We start from the raw sequence: 23,857 nt of genomic DNA, 5'->3' as shown, positions 1-23,857 counted from the left end.
AATAACAAATATGTATATATATCAATGTTTTGTACAATTTGAAAATCGCCCTCCGTTTACAATTCAGTTGTCCTTAAGTTTAAGTCAAATTTTACGAAACGATTTCGTCCATTTTACAACCTCTTATTGTTTTATTTATACATACATAATGATTTATGTCGATGCATATCTCTTCAGTTCATAATTTTAACGAATCTCCTCAGTACAACAATCCTTTCTGCCAATATTTCTTGTAGTTTTTAGACTTGTTTGAATAAAGTGTATAAGTTTAACGAACTAGTTGAATATTGATGTGAAGTAAAACAAATAAAATACAAATAAATTTGGCTCAAAGAAATGAGAGATTTTGTTATCCTTTAGCCGGGGCACCAAAATAAATTTTATTAGCTGAATATTAACTGTTAGAATGTGTGGGTTAAATGCCAAGCATTTAAGCAACTATATTTATGAGGATTTACTGGTGAATGCCAAGTGATTTCTCCACCACAGCGTGGGGCTGACGCATTTGCTCGCTGTACTCGGGCAGATTCATAAAGTCCTCGAAACCAATGGAGTCACAACGGCCAGTCAGGACATCATCCATGAAGTTACTGCAAGCAATGATTGACAATTGAGACAATTAAGAAGAAAGTCTGAGAACAATATAATGAGTGATGGAAATCAACTAACTTTTAGTTAAACAATAATTTCATAAAATGTGTGTTGATATTTAGGAACCAAGTGTAAACCAATTTTGAATTTGCAACATTTTTTTCTTAAAACAAATAAATCAAGGAAATTTAACCATTAGATTTTTTTTTCTTTTTAGATTTTTGTTCCTAGAAGAAAGCATTTACGTGAAACTTAGATTTGAATTTGCTTACATTACATTAAACAATTTGACGAGTTGGTATTGCGCAGATAAAACCATCTCTAGATATTTAAATTAAATTGTTCGCAGAATCTTTTTCTCACAGGGCTTAAAAAGAAGGCTTCAACCATTATTTTCTCTAGACTACTTCTTATACAATTATATCCTATTGATATCCTAAGTAAAAATGTATATTGCAGCCGAGAAGTCGACATATGATCACATATCAGTCTCAAAAGTTCAGTTTTTTATACCCTTGCAGATATTGCAAAAATTAAATATGTTATATATATATGTTTTAAAACATTGAAGCTATTATGATTTCAAGCTTAATTATTCGATCGTTCCTATGGCAACTATATGATATCGTTTTCTGATTTGAATAAAATTAAAAGCGTAATTCTGAACTATCAAATTACTACTTAGTCAAAAATATTTTTTTTAAACAAAAAATTGAGACCTTACATATTTATTTATTTTTGTTTTTTTATATTTAGATTGTTTCAATGGGAGCTATGTGATACAGTCGCCCGATTTTAATGAAATTTAAACCGTAATATTTAAAAATTAGTAATTTAATCTCGAGAAGTTAAAAAAAAAATTTTTTAAAGCAAACATATAGTTTTTTTTTATTTATGTTCCTATGGGAGCTTTATGCTACAGTCGTCCGATCCGAATCGTTCCGACTTATATACTATATAAAGACAACTATTGGGAAATTTTTATGCGGATAGCTTTAAAACTGAGAGACTAGTTTGCATAGAAACGGACGGACAGACGGCTAGATCGGCTCTCCTAGTGATGCTGATCAAGATTATATATACTTTATAGGGTCGGAAATGTGCGTTTGCGTTGCAAACTTCTGATTGAAATTATAATAATATAATTGAACGGGTATAAAAAAAAAAACAATTCGTGATTACCTGCTGAATTATGTGAAGAAGTAAGGTTCATATTTTTAAAAGGATCGGTTCAGTAAACTTTGAGTGCTGATGTTCACGTACTTCAAAAAATACGTTTTCGGGAAAATCGATTTAAAGTTTTTCATTCGTGAACTACCTGATAACACGGCCGGTCGTTTGAAACGTAGTTAGTTTTACTCGGACTGACTTGAAAAAAAATAAAAATGAAAAAGAAAATGTTAACATTTTAACATTTTTTAATGGAAAACTATTTATTATTAGTTGGTTTTATACGGAATCTTAAAGGTTGTAATAAAAAGAATGGTAATACATGTATACTTCCAACTTATATCTGAATTGTCAATTATTGACATTTGACCGGTATCAACGAACAGAAAGCAAAGACATAAAACAACTAAATGACTGATCATAGGAGAAACGGACTACTGACGACTGCACTAGAGATAGAATTGTAAACTAGATCTTATGTGAAACATTTGGAATGATGTTGTTTCCCTGTGATAACACAGGTACACAGGGTGTTATTGGGCTTAATTATGGTTCCCTGTGAAGATGAAGGGATATTCCCTGGGATGACAAAAACTTACCTGGACGGAAGGAAGGGCAGACGGCCCACCTGGCGGGCTGCGAATCGCTCCATTCCCATTTTGAGGGGCACGCCGAGTCCCTCGCGGTTGCGCAGCATCTGCATGTTGAGGTTGTACTGGTGCTCATTGTAGTTTAGCTCCGAATCGCGCAGCCGGTGGACGTGGGCCAGTTGGTTCAGGCAGTTGGCCTCCGTGGGCATTCCCACACGGCCGGTGGCATTCAGTACGGACACCTCCGCGGGCTGCACTTTCAGTGATGGCTGATACTGTACCGCGAGGAGTTATCACTTCATTAGCACCTTTGTTAACAGGACAATCCCATGTACTCACCATCTTGTCTCTTCTTTTAGGGTATTTTAGATTTTTCGAAGAGAATAAATAGTGATTTACAAAAATCTTGTTGGATGACAAACAAATTCTGTTAGAGATGGAAGGCGGTGAAACATCGATGCCAACATCGATATCATCGATGTTTTTTTTACATCGGTCTTATCGATGTATCAGGGACATCGATATTTATCCATCTCTAAAAAGTTATGGTTAATGTCTTAGCTAGCGGCTTAGCGCCGACTCAACCCATTTTACTTCACATCCTTATCTGGACTCAAACCGTATCCGTACATGGGAAGTGCGGTAAATTTGAACTTTTGCCTTTGATAAGAAAAAAAATAACTTACAATAAACGTAAAGCTAAAAAATCAGAATAATTGATGGTTATTTTTTTAAAACCTATATATGATAATGTGCAGTTCTGGGCTAACGTATCTTTTAGATTTAAACACATTTTAAGCCAAAACAAAATGTAATAAGCGTTCAATTTGTTGTTCTATGTAATTCGAAAACAAGCCCTTTTTCAATTATTTTCCACTACATCGATTTATATATTTTGGAATCAAAATATCATTACTTTTTGAGTTAGTTTGTCCACATATATGTAACTCCAAAAGTATTTATCCTGTCAACTTAAATACAATATTTGGGAGTTGTTCTAGGCATATATTATAAATTAAAAAATTGTAAGAGTGACGCATTTTGCCTACAATTCAATTATTTTTTGGCTCTTTTTTAGTAACATTTTTGTTTGTTTTGTATAATTTTTGGATTGCCATCCGTCACTTTAATTCAATTTAGTATTGATAAGTAAAATTTGGTCTATGTAAATTTGTTTTATTAGCGCGTTTAGCACATTGGTCAAGTGACGAACTTGAGTGTTGTGATTAATTACACCCTCGCCTGGCCGGCAACGAATTTACAGTATATATATCGAACTCGGCCGCAGCTCTAATCAATTCGATAAACAAAAGAATTGTTTTCCTTTTCTCGCCCACACCTTTTAGCGGCTTTTATGATCTTCTGCTCCACAGAGACGCGATTCATTTGCATCGAGTGACAAGCGCGAACGAATGCGAACCCCCAAAATCACACGACAGAGCTTAATTAGTGCATGGTCACTAATAAAGATTTCGGTCGGTGGATATTGTGTTAATCAATCCCCCGCACACAATAGACACAAACTGTCTCTGGGAGATCCGATCCTATCCAATCTGAACTTGAAACCGAAAGGCAGCCATATAAAAACAATAACCGGATGGATCTGTGGCTTCGTTTTAAAGTGGAATAGTATATTTGCCAGTCTGATCTTGCGCGGAAACTCATTTTGTTTGTTATTTATGATTTCGATATTTTGATGTAGAGCATTCTAAATTAATATGTGGAGTTATAATGCCGAATTCATATTTGAACCAGAAATATATTTAAGTTTTTGGTGATTAAATACATGCATTATAAATTTATTGACAAAACATTAATATCATTATTTTGGAGTATTTACATAAAAATAATGCTTGTGTCAGTTAATTAATTTAAATCGTTACATATAAATCGTTAAATATAAATACAGAAAAATTAAAGTTCTTGTTTTTGACAAACTTAATTGACAGTGTTGAAATAATGTACATATTTTATAGTAATAAATGACATAACAGTTAAAAAAAAACGTAGTTTTTTTCTTTTATCACCATTATTTTTAATGAATGAACACTTTATTTAGAAACTGACAATTTGATAAGGGAAAATATCAAGCAGACAATTCATAAATTTACAATAAAAATATCAAAACGGTTATATTTATGGCGTCTAGCTGATAAAAAAATTGTTATTACTTTGAGATGTACATCTACGTTCAATTTTGATGCAACTTAAATTATAAAAATGTATTTCCTACTTTTCTTTATGTCAAATAATAAATAATGAGGAATTTAAAATATCAATAAAAGATATTAGTTAACTTAACTCATACAAAATCTTGAGTCTTTTTGAAATATTTTTCTTATTAAGCACTCCCTTTTTCTTTCCCCTTCAAATCTTTTTCGACAATTGATTTATGGCACTTACTTTCCGTTTTACGGCCTTCACCAATTAATACATAGTAGACAAGTCTGGAGCGAATCAACCAATTTACCCAGTCGAATATATGGATATATGGATGACCAAAGAGTCAACTTTGTATGGTCGGATGAAGATCTCAGGGCGAAAAGATCGAAATGTAAAAGTCAAATAAAAGTATAATGTCGAGAATTAACATTTTTTCACAGCAATAAAAGCATAAAAGTCGAAGATGTATACAAAAAAATAAGGGAAAACATAGGCGCAACTAGAGGGGGGTCGATCAGATCAGGGGAATTCTTTTAAAAACTGTTTGATTTTACTGATATTCTCTACCCCCATGGTTTTTACACGTGCAGTGAGATAAATCTAAGAAATTTTAGGAAAGAAACATATTATTTCAATCTGAAGACCGAAATATAACGATTAAAATACCAATCACTAAAAAAAAATTCTTTCAAAAAGTCTTAAGTAAAATGTTATGTTTAAATCATCAATTTGCTATCATTCCAAAATTACCCATTTCTTATTTTGGTAAAAAACTGTTTTGCTTACAATTCCCCTATTTATATTTAAAACTAACAAAGTTACTTTATTATAAATACCGCAAAAAAGGCCAGAATTGAGTTCAATGTTGGGTTCGCAGTTAAATTTCAAAAGAGAAAAGAATTTGCTAACTAGATTTCAGATGTCTTGATTTCGCTTAGTGCATAAGTACACCCAATTGTGTATGACGTATATATATAGTGTAAAATTTATAATCTTTTGCAGTCGGTCTCCACTGGATGCTGGCCATCGTTCGCCATTGTCGTCGCTAATAGAGACATACAACGGCCACTGGGAATTGATCACGGATCGAAAGAGGAGGAGGCTTCGTTAACGGCAGAAAAAGTTTGAATGTTTCGTTACTTTTCTCGGCTGCCATAAACTTTTATGGCTGCAAGACTCGGCGGAAGACGAGGACAATGGATTGGGACCCGGAGATGGAAGATCGGGGATCAGCGAACAGAGAACAGAGACGTGGAACAGGGAGCAGCTGTAAGCAGCCGTCAAGATGATTGGGCATTATGCCGGACCAGAGTCCGGGGCTATTCGGCATCTTTCTATTTTTTTATATCCATAGGGGTCGCTGCCGCTTTGACGATCCTCCTCCCCATGGGTGCCAATTAAGATACGAGGAAGCGGGGTGGAGCTGGGGCAGGGCAACTGCTCTGGACCCTATTAGCAGCCATATTGCCATGCACTGAGAGAATATTGAGTGAGTCACACAAATAGAAGGCATATATTATTATTAGTTGATCTCTACTACTATTTGTTATATTTTTTGATGAAACTTTATTCAATGGGCAAAATTAAAAATAACAAATAGTGATGATAGTTCTGCTTATCAGTAAAACAAAAATATTATTGTTTAAATGCAAAACTTAACAGTGGATTACATTAATAGATCTCTAATACTACTTGTTATATGTTTATATGAAACTTTATTCAATAGGCAAAATTAAAAATTAAAAATAGTGATGATAGTTCTGCTTATTATGTAAAAAAAATATTATTGTTTTAATGTAAAACTTAACAGTGTAAAGTAATACTATTTGTTATATGTTTAAATGAAATTTTATTCAATAGGCAAAATTAAAAATAGTTACATGATAAGGTAAAAAAAAATATTATTTTTTTTAATGCAAAACTTATAAACATAAAATTTATCAACAAATTAGCGTTCGGAAATATGTTTTCAGGGTCTCTATAAATTATTTAAATAAAAAAAAAGGTTTAAAGAATCATATAATCATGGATTTTCTGCTTACATTACATAAAATGCTTTAAATATTATGTTAAAGAACTTTACAAGTTTTTGAACTGCTTTACAAAGATATTAATAGCTTTAAAAAACATATATATTTTATCCATTTTTTTGCTGTGCATGGTGGCCATAAAAGTTATATCCCGTTCGTGAGTGATCTGAGTAAGATCGCTCCGTACGTTTTATGGTCCCCATTCGCTATGATCCGGATCCCGATCCCCTCCGCGCCATTGGGCAACTGCCTTCCCATGAAACCAGATACATCAAACCATAAATCAACCGGCTGAGTGAGAGATGCCCGATTGCGTGATGCATTTTATCCATTTTTGAGAATGTCCAGGACATGTTTGGAAAAGAAATGGCTGACTCAAAACATAAGCTGTGAATTCGGCGTAATTTTGGCAGCGGCATGTGTAATGCAGTAGCCATGAAAAATAGAGGGTATACGACAACAAGAGGCGTCGGCAAGAGTCAAAAAACCATTTCGTTACGCCAGGATGACCAAAGGCCAGCGACCAGAATGCAACGGGTTTAATGGAACGGGTTGAGCGACGGAGTTCCACCAAATCGGAGAACATACATATACATAAATACCTAAATATATCTGCCGATCTCTCGACATGTGCATTTGGCGTAACAGAAACAAATGCAAACACACACTGCAGTTGTCCGCTCCCAATTTGGTATATCTTTTTTTTAGCGTGTAGGTGTGAAAACGTCGTCCACTTCCTTTATCTGGGGGTATATTTTTCATTTTTTTTGTTTTATTTCTGGTTACTGGTCTCCCCGGGGGTTTTTTTTTTTTTTTTGCATCTTCGCTTACATAAAAGTCAAAATATTTTCGGTGCGAAATAAAATAAAACCCTGACGCTGTTTTAATCTTAAAACGTTTTCTGACTCAGTCACGGTTCCCAGTTCTCTTCGCTTGGAAACGCGTTGTATCAAAATCTGGACAGGTTGTATATTTCTCTTCGCATCGGCTTTGACATTTCCGATTCTGCTAATCGCAAGCCCTATAAATCAACCCTCAAGAGCCCCAGCCAGGGTAAAACTGCTATACTATAGTGAACTAGACTATAAGTGCTAGATGTGTACTATATGCTCCTATCGTCTGGCACTTCAGATCGCCCTGTTTGTTGTGACGGGCGACAAGTCAATGGGTTTGTTCCTTTGCATTCTACATAGTGCGACTGGGATTTTAATGAAGGTTCCATTTATTGCCAATATAAATTGTACCTACAAATATTACCTATGTACTGGTAATAAATTTAAATTTAAATTTTAATATGTTGCATTCAAGGTATAGCCTTTGAAGATCTTTACTCTCAGTATTACTTTTAAGGATTTTCCATACAGCCGATTTGAAATTATGACACCCTTAGTTCATGATAATACTTATATTCGTATCCAATTATTTAGTATTAAGAGAGTATTAAGAGTTCTGCTTAACTCAAATTTAACATAACATAGTTTAACATAATCTGATTGTATCTAAAAAAATATATAAAAAAAAAACGGTTTTCGAAGGATTTAAAGATTCAATCAAAAAGTGTTTTTTTCAGTTTTATTTAATTTTAATGAAATATTATTAATAGAAATATTATATTTCCGTTTATTGTTGTGCTTTTAAAATCTAAACCTTAATACGGTTGATAACTTTTTAATTTTAATTGTTATAATTAAAGAACATATTATAATAGTATTCAAAACAACACTAACAATAAGATTCATTTCATTTTATACCCATACAATTATAACAAAATGTATTAATGTACTTAGCCCGCCAGTTTCTATATAAGTAATATATGGGAACATATATCAACTTAAATATGATTAGGGAGAATATTATTACTCTAATTGAAAACGGGTTTTCTAAGATTTTCATAAAAATTTAACGATGGTTCCTATGGTAGCTACGTTTACTATTTAGCTCTCCAATTTGTAAACACTTTTTTTACCTATTTCGAAAAGTGTAAGTTTTACTCGAGTAAATTCAAAAAACTTTGTTATGGTTTTGGTAAAGTTCCACTCAGTTAGCTGAGGGACTTGTTTGCTTAGAATCGGACATACAGGCCATAACTAAATCGTTTGCTAATACTTTATGTGGGCAAAAAGATCTTCACCACTGCGCGGCAAGCTTCTCTCCAAGATTATCTTAAAGCTTATAAAACTGTAAAGAAATATATTCTATACTTTTCTAACTTTCTTGTTTTAAATTTATTTACCATTATCACATTAATTTGCCTAATCCATTGTAAATTTTTATTGGTCGAGCCTTTCGAAAAATCCTCTTAAACGGATATTATTTTTCTTGTCCGGGAATTTCAACAGGGAACATCAAATAGCCAAACGCATTTAATTGACGTTTTATAACCATAATTGCAAACAAAATGCAATCTTGCCACTGACAACCGTCGATATGCGAAAGTGCGAGCGAGCCAACTGTATTATCAATAAAAATAATGGCTGAGTGGAGAGGCGAAGGCGTGGGCAAAGAGGAGAGGCAATTAATTGATTGACGTTTGCCACTATGGTTATTGCTTTTGGTAGGTGGAGCGTAGCTGTGAACTTTAACCCTTGTTAACCCAATCACAAATTAGAGTTCCCATCAATTGTGTTTTTGTTGTTCATATTTTATTAAAATATCTAAGCACATATACACACATACATTCACAAGATATAAATTAATTGCCGCCAAAATTGAACTAAGGAAAACTGTGGATGAATACGTTAAAAATATTTATTAATATGGTAATTTTGCTTTTGTGCTCGAAAAATGCAATACATTTACATTTAGTACAGCTAGATTAAACTATGGCTAATTGTTATTACGATATATTAAAGTAATAAACGTTAAACTCTTTTTATGTAGATATTTACATGGGCTGAAGAATCAAGTAGCGCTCTAAAATTAATTGCTTGTACTAAAGTTATTTAAGTTGCTGGGAATAACTTCTTTTAACGGCTGGGACGGCTGGTTTGAATTGTATTTTTGTTTTTCGTCGGCAACTTAAGGGCCACAACTTACGATCTAAACATTTACTTTAAATTACGTTGAACAAAAAACAAACATAATACAAAATTGGGACTTTTAAGCTGGGAGGGGCCATGCGGTGTTTAAACCAGGAATATACAATCACAAAAATTAACAACGTGCAATATTCAAGGTGCCACGGCCGTCAAGTCCTCCTCCATTTTATTGGGAGCTTATTTTCTCGGTTTGGTCGAAACAGTCTGACTGCGCGACCTAAGGGTTAAGCCAAGTCCAAGCTGAGAGCGGGAGCACTGTAGGGTCCTCCATCGCTTTCTTCCACCAGCAGCGAATGCTGCGGCTCCATGTAACCGTTATTATCGCTGTTGTTGCCGCCGCTCCCGTAACAGGAATGATGATCGTGTCACATCGAAAGCGTTCCAACTGCCGCCGCAGCAGACATCTGTGCACTGTGCTGCTGCTGCAGCTGGTGTGAATGCGCCGCCGCCGCCGCCAGCGAGTGACTGTGGGCTGCCAGGTGCGGATGCAGTCGCATTGCGGGTATATTCATCGCCGCCATTGGGTTCATCGAGTGGGCCAGCGAATGGGGCAGATGTAGGCCCGGCTCCAATTTCGCCTTAGCATCCAACAGTTGGCTATAATCCGCATGCTGCACACCCACCCCCATCACGTTCGGATCGCTGCCCTTCTTGTTCTGTTTGCGCTCCTTGGCGCGACGATTCTGGAACCAGATCTTCACCTGACGCTCCGACAGCGACAGCGTCTGAGCCAACTCGCTCTTGCGCCGGATGGTGATGTAGCGAGACGTGCAGTACTCCTTCTCCAGTTCCAGGCGCTGGAAATCGGTGTAAACCACTCGATACTTGTCCTTGGTGCGTGTTTTTCCTACGGTAGATAAAAGTTATAACTAATTAGTTGAGAATAAAAAAGTCATTCAAAAATTAAACTAAACCATGCGAATGTTTATAGCTAAATATTTATTATTTGATCCTGTAAAAAAAAAAAATTAAAACATCAACTAATAATTAAAAAAATTGGATTCCAAATTTTAAAAAAAATGGTTTTCAAAACTTAAAGCAAAATATAAATAACCATTGTTTGCAATGACCCCAAATTAAAGTTTTATAAAATAAATGTAGTTGTTATAAAAACACCACGTTAAGATAAAGTAAAAAAAAATCATTCAAGATCTTGTGCGATTTTTTGTCGTCAGAGGGCCGTGACTCTTGGCCAATTAGGCAAGTTGCCAGGCTGCCTCAATCCCGGTTAAAATGGGTGTCAACTGAGTGGAGTGACTGGCGTCTGGTGGACAAACATGTTCCTTCCCCAGATCATCTCGTTATAATAGCTGACAATATTTAAATTATGATAGCCATAGAAGGCTGTCACATGCTGTATAAGCTGTACAATGTGATTGGAGCAACCTCAAGTCGAAGCGGTAAACATAAAAAATAATGCACAAAGAGCCGACAGCACTGGGAGTTACGATTCTCCGTAGAATCGTAGAGTTGTAGAACAAGAAATATGGCGCTGAGCTGCGCAATTAGTCAATCAAAATTCAAATAAATGACAGAAGACGCAAACACAGAGAATAGAAAAACACCAGACAACGGAGGAGATGAGCTGCAAAGGCATGAAAAAGGCCACGGGATCGTGGCACAGTCTGCCTACGTGATAAACACACCCACACCAGCGGGAAATATTTTAAAGCAAACAGCATTTCGGCTCGGGGATTTTGCTCTAATTTTTTATGTACAACGATACCGTAGTGTTCTCACAATTAAAATTGAGCAAATAGGCAAACAAACAAATATTTTCACAGATGATAAAGTTCAACAGTTATGGCAAGAGATAGAGAGAAGGGAAAGGAAAGGAAAGAGGAAAGAACAGAGTGCAAAGAGTAGGTGTTAGAGACCTAAAGATGCCCTACGATAAATGATATATGGCCATTGTGAGGTAAAACAATCGTAGTATCATCTTCAAGTCTAGCAAATTAAATTATTATTAAACAAAGCTATTTTAATAGAATTTGTGAGGGTATTTAAAAAAAAAAACAAAATAGCTTTTTATCGGAATAGTTGGTTTATCGGAATATAAATTATTCACATTAATGCTCGACCCAAAGCTCAGTTTTTCAAAAACCATTTCTTTAGCCCTCTTATCTCTCTCACTCTTCTATTTATTCTTTACACTTTATTTAGACGTGAATTTATTGCTTTCGTTGTGGCTTCTCATTTGCTTAGTCTTATGTGGCAATCGTATAAAAAAGAACTCAGCTGAAGAATAATGTTAAAACCCTGTTAAGCACACACCCATAATCTAGTTCTTTTTCGCTTCACATTATAAATCTGCCTTTGCCATTTTTTAGTACTTTTTGTTGGGAAAATCTTCTTGCGCGTGTGTTCTTGGGCCTCAAATCTACTGATAAAGTGAGCTCTCAGAACAATCCAACTCGCACAGAAAAATAACTTGTTTAGACAGACTTGACGGATTTGAGGAAGTGCACAAATATAAAAAGAAAACTAAATTAAAACAACAATATTATCAGCTTTGGGGATATACTGAGCAAATTGTAGAATATAAAACATATTTTCGGATGATTTCGCAATGTGAGGTAAACTATGTACATAACTATGTATGTATGAGTAAGATGGATCTATTTTAAAAAATGCAGACGAAGTTACGTAAAATGGTTGTTGATAAGCAAGAATAAATGATACTAGAATAATCTACAAAAGTTTGGAAAGCTGATTGAATTAAGAAATATAAAGAGTTGAAAATGTAATAGGTTAAAAAAACAATTATGTTCTCAATTTTAAATTTTGAAATACTGTTTTTTCAAAACTCATTATAAATATTAAACTAATATTTAAGTGCCTCTGATAGAATATCATCTGAAAAATAGACACAAGGGAAAACTCCCTAAATTAAATTAAATTAAATTTCGACCTCATTTTCACCATCATCCGATCAGAAAAGCACAGAACAACCTCCCAGAGTCTGCGTTATCTCTGTCTAAGACAGACAAACACACACTGCGCGGCTTTATCTGGTTACCACTTGGAGGTTCCAATTTCTCACACCTGAAAACGGAGCACAAACAAGAGAAAATCCGCACGGAATTAGGGGCAAACTGGAGCACATGCTTCGAAGGGTGGTTGGGTGGTTCACGGGTGCCTGGCACCGCTGACCTTCACGGCCATAATCTAATAAATCGTAGACGTATTATATGCACAACTATACAGCCACTATCCAGCCGTACTGAGTGTTTTATTGCGTTAATAAACCAGGACAGGACAAACGCCATGAATGTGGATCAAGTTGATCCTAATGCTAATGCTCCATTGTCTGAACCACTAAGATCCTACTAAGATCTTCTATTTTCCCTTCCCCTCGAAGATAAGATTGTGAATGAATGGCAAAAACACAAAAACACAACGGAGATGAGGTGAACAAAAAAAAAACCCAGTCACTTTGGTAAATAATGGTACTTAAAATCTGATATATGAATATCTCAAGATATTTATTCGTTATATATAATGCTTGGCTTTAACATATTTTATTAGCAATTAAATAAAAATTGTGCGTCAAGGTGTGACATTTTTTTATGACTTTGTCACTGGGGCCCCATCGCGTCATGAGCGTACGCTTCGTAATTTATATCGAATGGGGTTCATTTCACTCGATATATTCCTCTATATGTAGCGCTGCCTAATTGAAAGTTTGATTTTGAACTGTTAATGCTATTGACTGGCGTTTGTTTGCACTATACTGCCTTCCTCCATCACATGTAATGATAGATTAGTTAGTTGGCTTTACCCGTCGGCAAACTTCTAAAGGGTGGAGACCATACGCACCTCCTAATCCCAGTTGAGGTCTGTATCAATATCGCTGGAGTTACAAACTGTAGAGTTTGAGGCCCCGGGGGTAAATCGTTGAACATTTGTCCAGATAAGCTTTAATGGTTGTTCTTCACTCATCGAGTGCGTATATTGTATGGGTTCTCGAAGGGAGGTGTTTATAGGCTGATTGGTTTCTGCGGGTTTCCTATCGATCGTTGCTGAAGAAGTCAGCACTGTGCGAAAACATTTAAATGGCAAAGGAAAGGGTTGGTGTATTACCTAACTATACTACTATATCATGATATTAGTAAAAGAAAAACAGACGTTCTTCCAATTAGTTATTAAGCTTTTAGGTAAATATATCTTATACGAAATTCTTCATAAGCTTTTTTTGATTTCTTATGGTAAAACCTCAAAGAAATCTCAGTGCATTCAATAATTCCTGGCTAAACACCAACAATCCTACCAACAATCGAGTCAATTGGCCTATGGGATGTAGAATACATAACTTCAAATGCCGACAAAGAAAAACGTGTAAACAGTGAAAAGCGATTCTATAATATCAAACACAACATAAATAGAGCACGAGTAAAGATCACTTGGGTAATAAATTATATCAGGTTGAGGTCTGGTATTTTCCCTATTAGAACAGCTGTTGATTGCCGGGCAATTATGTGGTCCGCCCCCTGGGGAAAAATCAGTGGCCAAGGACAAGGGCAGTTGAAGTTAAATAACTGATGTTACCGATGTTACCATTGCGGTTAGTTACGGTCACTGGTGGAGGGTCTTCAGATGTTGTGGCTTATTGTATCTAGGCGTGGTGGTTTTTTTCGCCACCCCCGCTGGGCGTTAATTTGTCACTGAGTGTTGAGCACCCCCTGTGACATCTTCCTTTCGGTTTGTCGTCTCTTGTCCAACCCATGAAAATCTATTGGGAGACATTTGTTACCTGACTTCCACAAGAGATAGGTCTGCTCGAATTTAAACGTTTTTGTGGTTAAAGATTAAAGCTTGCAGGCAAAGTTGTGTGGCAAAGAGAAGTCAACGAAAGCCAACGGAAAGAGCAATTTCATCAATGGCACTCCAGAGATTTGGGCACACAAGCCGCCACACTTGAATTTTTAACACCCCCTTTAGGTAGAACTTCCCCCCTGTTTTCATCCAACTTAAAGTCTTTTGCGAAATATTTGGGGATTTTCTTTGCTTGGCTATTTCTTTTTTGCACTGGTTTTGTTTTGGCATTTTCCTTTCCGTTTTCCAGCGTCATAAATGTGGGATAAGGGGGAAGGGGGCGCATCTGGTTTATATATAGGTTTGTTTGTCTCTCACCACCCAAGCGACAATATAACAATAACATTTATTTGGCATTTTGCTGCTGTTTTAGCTGCTCTTATATCGTAAATATTAGCTCAAATTACATCATAAAATCATTTGATTCGATTTGACGTTTATTTTTCCTTTTTCCTCCTTTTCTGGGTTAGTAGAGCCTACTACGATAACGGTATCCGGTCCTTGGGGAAGGGTGGGGTTATAAAGGGGTTACGACGAGATTTCGATTCGGTTTTTGGGAATTGTAAATTAACTCTCTGCTTGTTTTGCAAAGGGAATTGTTTGGTTAAATTTATGATATCAAAATAATGGTTTTACCCATTTTGCGTGCTCTTGAAAAACACAAATAAAGCCATTTAGAGAAACTAAAAAACCTTTCAGACAGAACTTTCGTTTGTGTTAACAAGAATGAAACACAAATGTTAAAACAAAGAGCAAAACGCTGTGTTAATTGCGCAAAACTTACAATCCGATAGTCGTTTTCACTTAAAAAGTTTCTTCGGCCACATAAAGACCAGATAAAATCATTATTCGATTATGCAATTAAGTAAATTGCTTGAAATTATAGCCAAGAAATTCAAGTTGGCTTATGGACCGGTTAATAAATAACCAAGCTACAAACACACATATTAAATAAAGCCCGTGTAAGAAAAATAAATTCAAAATGGCCACCATCAAACATGAAACATGCGACATGCAAACACTTTATATGGCATGCAGACATATGCAAATGTGAGTTCTTCCTTCAGTTGTACCCTCTTTTTGGAGACCAATCCCAGATATGTATAAGCCCTCCCCCTTTGATCACCCTGGCACGCAGCCATATAAAATGCAAGAAGATGGGGTAAAAATTCGAGTCGGAGTGGAAATAATAATATTATCAGATCGCGTGCAACAAACGAATGCCGCTCGTACGTGTTCAGATATACGTATATACATATGCTACATATATATGCGACACGCAACCTCATAGCACGCCAATGGCAGCGATGGCTCCAAAAACCGTCCACTCCCATCAGCAACTTTAATTCCAAGTCTGACTCAGAGCTCGTTTTATTTATGGCTTAAACAGAAAGAAAAATAAGAGGTAGAGCAAGCGAGACGAAAGAGTGGCCAATACGGCCAGAAAAAATGGCAGCCATCGGCCTGCTTATGGCCTGAATGAGACGCCATTAAAGCCATAAATACTCCAAGTCAGGCAATAGAAAAAATGCAGGGAAATATACAGAGCTCAAAAGGTGGAGAGTATAAAAGGAGAAGGGATGGGGTGTTTCTTTAGGCCACAAAAAATTATTTTCAAATGTTCGTTAATTATTCGCCACGACGACGACGCATGCAATATAATTTATGGCTATATGATTTGGAGGAATATGAGAAGGTAGAGGGGCATCTTTATGATATCCCCCCAACCCAAAATCAACCCAAAATAATTGCATGCAGCAAACGAAAAACACAAAAATTGCATTAGAGACAAAAAAAATGGAAAGTTAACTATAGGTTTCTTAGTTAAAATGGAAAAGAAATGAGTATCCGTGGAATGGATATGCCTCCTACCGCTTGCGTCCAGCAATTCACTCAGATCCTCTAAGTTCGGCGAGCTGCACAGGTCTGCGATTGGATGGGGATTTTACAAGAATTATATATTAGATTAGATTCTATTAGTTCATCAAAATTAATAACAGTTGAAATATATTTAATTATTTAGAAAACTTATTGGAATGTCTTTTCTATCACATGTTTCTTTTCAATCTTACCAAAATATTTATAAAACGGCTATGGCAATCAATTAAGATAAAAACCGAAGCTTATTTGAAAGAAATGTATAACAACCACAAATATAAAAGTCTATCAAAATCAGTTCGCTTACTATTGACCACAAAAAAAACCCCAATAAACAATTGTATTTCCAATGGAACCCACATAATTGAAAGCATATTTGCGCTTCATAAAACTATTAAGCAAAATAATATGCAATAAATTCTTACGGCTCTGGCCGAGGAAGCAAACTATAAATTTTCTAGGGATCCCCCCGCCACCGATTCACCCTTATCTCAGTGGGTTAGCCCAGGCAAACGCTTCGGGTCAGTGTGCAACAATATTTGTTTAAACTCTGAGGTGAAACTGAGCAAACGTTAACGTTGCAAGGGGCAAACAAAATCATGGAAATATACTACTCAGAAATACAATCCAACCTAGAGTCCCATCGTAGGCAATCGTAATCCAACCAAGCTCATCAAGCCTATAATCATCCTAATCAAAGTCGGGCATAAAAATCACAAATATGGCAATCATATATATTCTCATTCATTCGTTCATTCATGGTTATGGGTCATTATACGATGGCGGGGGCGTTTAATTTAGTTTTTTATAATTATTGCTACTTTATTGTATTGTTAAGCGATTAACGTTGGCCACCGGCCATATATGAGTATATGGGGAATTGCAAATCTTTCTTTCCGTCTTTTGCTACCGTATCGTAAATGTTGTCACCTCATAAAAAGAATCGCCAAACAACTCGAAATGAAATCAGATTTTGCGTGGCTTGCCCCTCGTTTTACCCCCTTCAATCGGTCAATCATTCAATCGGTTTACCATGGCCTGAGACATAAGCAGGTGTCATCCGAACCATCATCATCGCACTCACTTTTTTGTTGTCATAATTTAGCCCGGACGAATTTTGATTGACAATCGGATTTCCCTGTCGCTTGGCCAATCTGTGTCCCCCCAAACAAAAGTCTTTTGCCCCGGTTCCCCTATATGGACTACATATATCGTAGTATACAGCTCGACCTGGCACTTCTCGTCCATTATGATATTATGGTTTATGGCTGAACAGGAAACGTAAGCTATAATTTACAATTTCTGGGGTCTCTTTCTCTCTTTGCTGTTTACTTTTATTGATAAAATAACTTGAGGCAGGACTGGGTAAAAGATAGTTTCAAAAGGAGGGAAAAGGTTATTCGATTTCAATTATAAAAATTACTTTGGTGTGAAAAGGCAAAGGGTGTTTAGTTTAACGAAACATTATTATAGTTAATTATAGATGTAGTTCTATACAGAAACTGATAAGGAACTACACTCCTTTCAAAGAAACTTGGACAAAAATGTTTTTTTCTATTGAGTTTTTTAAATTAAAATTTAACTTTAATTTAATTTTATTCAACACTATCGAAATCAATTGTGACAATATATACTTTGCCTCACACATTTTGGTTACCCCCATTTCGAACAGTTACCATTTTAATGTATCACTTTATTGAGTAAGCTTGCCGTAACTCCAAAATAAGCTTTTTAAATCCCGGGCGCCTCCAATATAAAGTCGATACACCTCGAATGGTATATCAAAATAAATCGAACAACGTATATAAAGGTGAAGACCTATATAAAATATATATGTTTGCCTGTATGACTGTGTGTATAGGGCTTTGGAAGCAACAAGACTAAAAATTCTGGTTATTACCAATATCAGAGCCAATACAAATAACACAGAGAACACCCAAACATGATTTTGTTTCGTATTTGAGCAACTAAGCCCAAAGTAAATGACACAATGGTAACAAGTCCGTGACATATAGAAAGGGACATATCCAGCGAGTTCTATGCTAATCCCATCATGTCAATCATCGAACCAAACGCACACTCCATATAGAGCAGTACGAACCAAAATTTGACTTCATTTTTGATACGTGGGAGGGGGCGAAAAATAAAAAACTATGGAAGGGTAACTGTCATCGGCAAACATTGATAGTGCTGATAACGAAAACGAACCATAGTTCGACTGCAGTTAGTGGCCATTTTTAATAGCTTATCTTGGGCCCCAAGCCAGAGACCAGCCCCAAAATCAGACCACAAATGTATCCTATTCATATCGTTGAAATATTACAACATTTTTAGATGCGCTGGGGAAATCAATATAAATCCAAGCCTTGCCATATATTCTTTCTCTTCTTTTCTCTTTTGTTTTCCCTTTCTGTTTTCTATTATTTATGTGGCTAGATATAAATTTTCTGTGCATATTGACACATTAAATCTCAATGTGTCAGGTGGCATTACTTTTTTATGTCCCAACACGGGCAATGCTGAAAATCTACAGACAATCCCAATAAGAACTCCTAAGGCTGGTAGATACAATTATTCCCAACGAGAAATTATAACGATAATAAATTATTATGGGTAGCAAATAATTCTATAATTGGTTTTAAAGTGATACCTTTGCAATTTATAAGATTAAAATAGGATTGCAATGTTTTACGATTACGAAAATAATGAGAACCAATCGTAGCTACAATACTTATTTTCGATGTTCTTAAAATTAACATTGTTTTAAAAACCATTCTTTTGAAAAATTATGTATTTTGAACTGCAACAAATGCATTCCTAAGGTTTTGTTTCCCAGCGTTCACTCTATAAGCGCTATTACCGCGATGACTAACATTTCGTGATTTTTAATAGAATTATAAAAGTTTCATTTTTTTTTGTTTGTAAGGCATGTGGCAGAGCACGTTAACGTCCCACTTCAACTTTTGGGGTGTGGCAATAAAACGGCAACCACAATTGTCGGTGGATCCAGATGCCTTGTACTTTTGTTTCAATGGCTGGTGGTTCTGGCAGGTTTTGCGATTAGATTAGCGAGGGGGAATCAAATAAACGCCCGCCCTGTCAATAAGTCCTGGGTTCCCATCCCCCCACTCACCGTCGTTCTGTTCCGTACTATTTTCTATATGGTTACGAGTTCTATTTTCTGTTGCTTCAATAATGTACCAAGTGATATGGAAACGTGGCCACAAAAAAAAGAGTTGGTTTCGTGTTATCTAAAACGTCAAAAGCATTTTTGATAAGCGATTCCGTTGCGTTTGCGACGGGCATATTGATTAAAACAATATAGGGCCATAAAACAATAAAAATTAGTATTACTTCCAATAAAAACTAAATAGCGACATTTACGATCAAATCTATGCAATCATTATTAAACGGCAAAAAATTTTAGTTGTGAAAAAGGTTTTTTGTTTAGTATAAAATTGAGTTTATAAAAGCATGATAATTTTATCATGAATTCGCGACTATCAAAAAACACAACTTATGCCCTAAACTTTATATTTAGAATTGTAATCGGTGGGAACAAGGTAAGGATAACGAAAAGAAACGAAAATATTCGAAAACAATTTTTTACGAAACGCGGCAAAAAAAAAACTCTTAAATAAAATGGAGGAAAAGCAAGTCCTTGCATCTTTATTAAAATTTAAATAAATCTATTAAAATAAATAAAAATTTTAAAATTATAACACAATCATGAGCTCACTTTATCTCCACACTTTAAAAAAAAATTCCAACAAGGCACTACACACAATGCTAATTACTGTGAGATCGCTCCTGATTGAAATTGTCTGTAAACAGTATATGAAATTTTTAGTTTTACATACTATTTTTTTTTTAAAGCTTTTTAGTCTCTATACCAATAAACGAAAAATTTATTTAATTCAAAAAGAGTACAAATTATAACTGATCCTTTACTGTACCGCCAAAAAGATAATACCCAAACAAGTGAGGGGTTTTTGAATAATAAATAAGTTGCCTTGGCGGCTTGACCAGCTGGATTAAGCCGCAACGCCAGCAACGGGCGACGGCAATAAACGTTAATTGCATACCAACAGATTTTATGGGCTTAATGGATATCGGCGATATTGTCGATATCGTCGTCGTCGTTTTCTTTTTCTTGACATGCGCCCGGGGTCATAAATCGTAAGCAAATGTGTGAGTGTTTATTCCCTTCTTGTGTTTGTGATCGCTGCATTGACATTTGCATTGCTTTTTTGTTTTGTTGCTTTAAAGGTTTTTACACACCGAAAAGAAAACGAAATTAATGGAACAAAATTTGAACGAAACGCGGCAAAAAAAATAACTTTAAATAAATGGGAGAAAAAACAAGTCCTTGCATCTTAAAATTTTTTAAAATTTAATTTTCTATTAAATTAAAAAAAACATGTTAAAAAGAATAACACAATCATGGGCTCACTTTATCTTACAATAAAAAATAATAAGTCAAACGATTTTAATGAAAAAATGTACCAAATACCATTGGTCATTGTTATAATATGTTTTCAAGAAATCAAATAGAAACAAATCTCGAATTACTACACACTTAAAAAAAAACCCCAATTAGGCACTCCACACAATGCTAATTGCTGTGAGATCGCTTCTGATCTCTCAAATCTTTTAAAGATGAAGGAATGCTACATTTCTTCTCTTTCGAGTCATCCACTTTGTTTTGGGTTTTCCATTATATTGTTTTGGTTTTGAAAAAATTGATCAAACCATTTAGAAATTTTTTATAGTAAAATTGATTTACGATACAAAATTAGTCAATAGAAGCAACCGAGACAGAGTCAAACAAACACAAACACTCAATCGGCTAGTGTAAGGGCATGCCCATAAATCAAGGCGTCGCGTCGAATCGGGGATCTCTCGACCCCAACTGAATACCATAAAACTGGAGCTCGAACAGAATTTGATTTTTATGAGCTAATTGGCCATTGGACTTGGATCCGCGGCAGGTAACCGATTTCTTATAAAATGCCGTAGGAAGAAAAGCGCGAACAGCACGAGCTTGACGGGAAGACAATGCAATGGCACTGTGCTGGGGAATATGAAATCTTCGAAGCTCGAAATGTGACGAGTCTTATGCGGGAGAAACCCAAAAAAGCTGCGAAGAAGGTATCGAAGGTCACACCAATTTCAGTTATACGCATATTGATCGGAGTGACTAAGTTGCGTACACAAAAAATGTTGATTAACACCATGTTGAATAAGTTTCAACTCTTTTTTAAATTTAAGTTTTACCAAGAAATACATGATTGTACAGTCGTTTTAAGGTAAAGCCATTACCCAGTAACTTCCTTGTGGCAAACCCAGTGATATTTTTCACTAAGTTATTCTTTTCCTGGAAATCTATTAAAACTTCTTTAAGTAAGATCGTTGTGTTAGAAAGCATAATACCCTCAGAATTGGATCTAGGCGATAAGTTTTGCTTTAAAGTTATGGTCATGACTCTATTAAAATTTTATTATATAAACAAACCTAGTTTTTAAATTATATAATATTTAATATAGTTAAAAATGCGCAAGTATGGACTAAAATAGCTCTTTCAATTTATAGGGGAAACATGGATATGTTAACTTCTTGTTCCTTTCAAAACTTATTTTATCTCCTCAAAGATTCCTCATTATCCAATATTGGATAATTTCATCCTTTTTTATCCTTAAAAAGCCCATACCATATCAAGTAAATTCCCCAATATCAAGATCTTGAAAAACTCTCACCTGGCTGTGGTTGCGCTGGATAGGCGGGCTTCTTCATCCATTCGTAATATTGTGGCTTCGATGGCGATGTCCTATTGTTGTTGTTGTTATTGTTGTTGCTCACCGAGTTGTTATTGTTGTTGTTGTTATTGTGGGTGGATGGACTATTTATGTTGTTGCCAGCGACGGCACTCAGATGGTGCGTCAAATGGTGATGCGGCGACGAAGCGGAAGTTGGTGCCCCGGGACTCGAGATCTCCGAACCGGAGACGGTGATTGGAGGCGAAGGCAGACCCTCGGCGATATGCTGCTGCTGGTGGTTGGATGGCACGGAACCAGGTCCTCCATCAGTGGCTCCACCACCACCACCACCTCCTCCTCCGCCGCCAATGCTACTGCTGTTGGTCTCATTAAGCTGGGGTGCACCTGGGGCACCACTACTGCTGCTGCCAGAACTGGCGGAGCTGCTCGAGGCATGGGCATGATGGTGGCTGTGCTGGTGATGCTGCTGCATCAGCTGGTGCGCCGATGTGGGCACATTCTGGACAAAGTTGTCCGCCGCCGCCGTACTGGAAGCGGGTGAATGCCAATCCCCGGCACTGGCCGCCGCCGCCGAATGGAACATGTGATGGGAGTTGTAGTACATCTGGTGGGCAGCGGCCGCATGGTGGGCGGCATGCGACGAGTCCACATCGCCCAGGAACTGATGGTTTGGCGGCGTGTGGTGATAGTTGGATGTCCAGTTCCACGGTTGACCCGCCGCCGAGGCATAGGCCAGATTCGCAGCCGTATGCTTTTGCGTGTAGGGCAGTGTATTGTAATAGTGCGAAACCATTTTTGAGGTTATACTAGCTGGAAGGTCCGCCGCTTATTGAAGATAATCCTTCTTTCCAACTTATGCAGATAATCCCTTACTTAAGCTCGTTGTCTCTACACTTGCAAGCCAATGTTTTAATTGCACATTTTCTAGAGTTTTGGTTGGGTTATATATATTTTGCTTTGTCAATTTTTACAGCTATCACTTGGCTGGTGATGCGTTTTTTTTTAAGCCACACAATCACACACGATATCGATACTTTTTCGAAGCACTAATTTTCGTAGCACCCACTCACGCGATGCAAATTTTGAATCGGGTACTAACTGTTTTTTTTTTCCTTTTGGATATTATTCCGTTGGTATTCCGTTGCGACGTCAAGTCAGTACGCAAGTCGAAAACGTACTGAAAAGGTAAAGCAAACTCGACTGATAAAAAACCAAAAGCAACGGAATCAGATAAACAGGCAGAGAGGCTCAAACAAAAACAACCACCGCTGAGCAGCACACAATGGTTATCTCTTTCTCGCCAATGGAAACTCCCATTAGGGGGCATATTTTAACCCTCATTTCCGTTGCGCATTCAAAATTCAAGATGGCTTGTGTATGACCGACCGTCTCTTTCTTGATAGTACTCCGTCTCTTTCTTACCGCTTTGCGATGGCTGGCGGGCAGGTAGGCCACGCCCCTTTGAGCCAGGTAGGCAATTTGTCGTAATTTCTTGGCCAAGAAAAACCCCTTTTCCTTTATGGCCCGCTTTCGATTTGTACGTACTTTAATTGCAATTGCCGTTGGCTAATTAAGTAATTGCGTGGATATAGGTGCGTGTATTATGCAATTAGTGGCTGTAAAATGATGTTTCCACGGTCGTAACATGGGATACAGCTCCATCTGGAGAACAATCATTGTTTTACCATCCAGATTTTATTCTCCATACATTGGTTAGCCATATAGTTAGAACACATTTCATGTGGTTAGAGCTCCATTGTCCAGATACTTGTTGTTTGCAAAGCAATTGTCGTTTATATGGGCGC

At 36.4% G+C, this 23,857-nt stretch overlaps 2 protein-coding genes across 2 annotated transcripts; both read right to left on the bottom strand.

The window, feature by feature from the left end:
* Window positions 1-344: 344 nt before the first annotated feature.
* Window positions 345-2,823, bottom strand: LOC128261451 (proteasome maturation protein). The gene is made up of 3 exons (XM_052995164.1): window positions 2,691-2,823; window positions 2,361-2,626; window positions 345-590 (listed from the first exon to the last, which is right to left on the bottom strand). Exons 1-3 carry the CDS (start codon window positions 2,691-2,693, stop codon window positions 455-457), a joined length of 405 nt encoding a protein of 134 aa, XP_052851124.1. The 5' UTR covers window positions 2,694-2,823; the 3' UTR covers window positions 345-454.
* Window positions 2,824-9,164: 6,341 nt separating this feature from the next.
* LOC128261913 (homeotic protein caudal) lies at window positions 9,165-23,212 on the bottom strand. Its single transcript, XM_052995852.1, has 2 exons — window positions 22,032-23,212; window positions 9,165-10,429 (listed from the first exon to the last, which is right to left on the bottom strand). The coding sequence occupies exons 1-2, from the start codon at window positions 22,843-22,845 to the stop codon at window positions 9,948-9,950; spliced, it is 1,296 nt and encodes a 431-aa protein (XP_052851812.1). The 5' UTR covers window positions 22,846-23,212; the 3' UTR covers window positions 9,165-9,947.
* Window positions 23,213-23,857: the final 645 nt, after the last annotated feature.

The sequence above is a fragment of the Drosophila gunungcola genome, unplaced genomic scaffold (assembly GCF_025200985.1).
Source record: "Drosophila gunungcola strain Sukarami unplaced genomic scaffold, Dgunungcola_SK_2 000001F, whole genome shotgun sequence".
Classification (NCBI taxonomy): domain Eukaryota; kingdom Metazoa; phylum Arthropoda; class Insecta; order Diptera; family Drosophilidae; genus Drosophila; species Drosophila gunungcola.
The sequence above is the reverse complement of the archived record's forward strand: the minus strand, read 5'-3'. Positions and strand labels throughout refer to the sequence as shown.

Coding starts and splice junctions, on each gene's coding strand:
- LOC128261451 (XM_052995164.1), bottom strand. Junction 591..2,360: donor CTGCCCTTCCTTCCGTCCAG/GTAAGTTTTTGT, acceptor CATTGCTTGCAG/TAACTTCATGGATGATGTCC.
- LOC128261913 (XM_052995852.1), bottom strand. CDS start 22,845: ATGGTTTCGCACTATTACAATACACTGCCCTACACGCAAAAGCATACG. Junction 10,430..22,031: donor TCCAGCGCAACCACAGCCAG/GTGAGAGTTTTT, acceptor TATCTACCGTAG/GAAAAACACGCACCAAGGAC.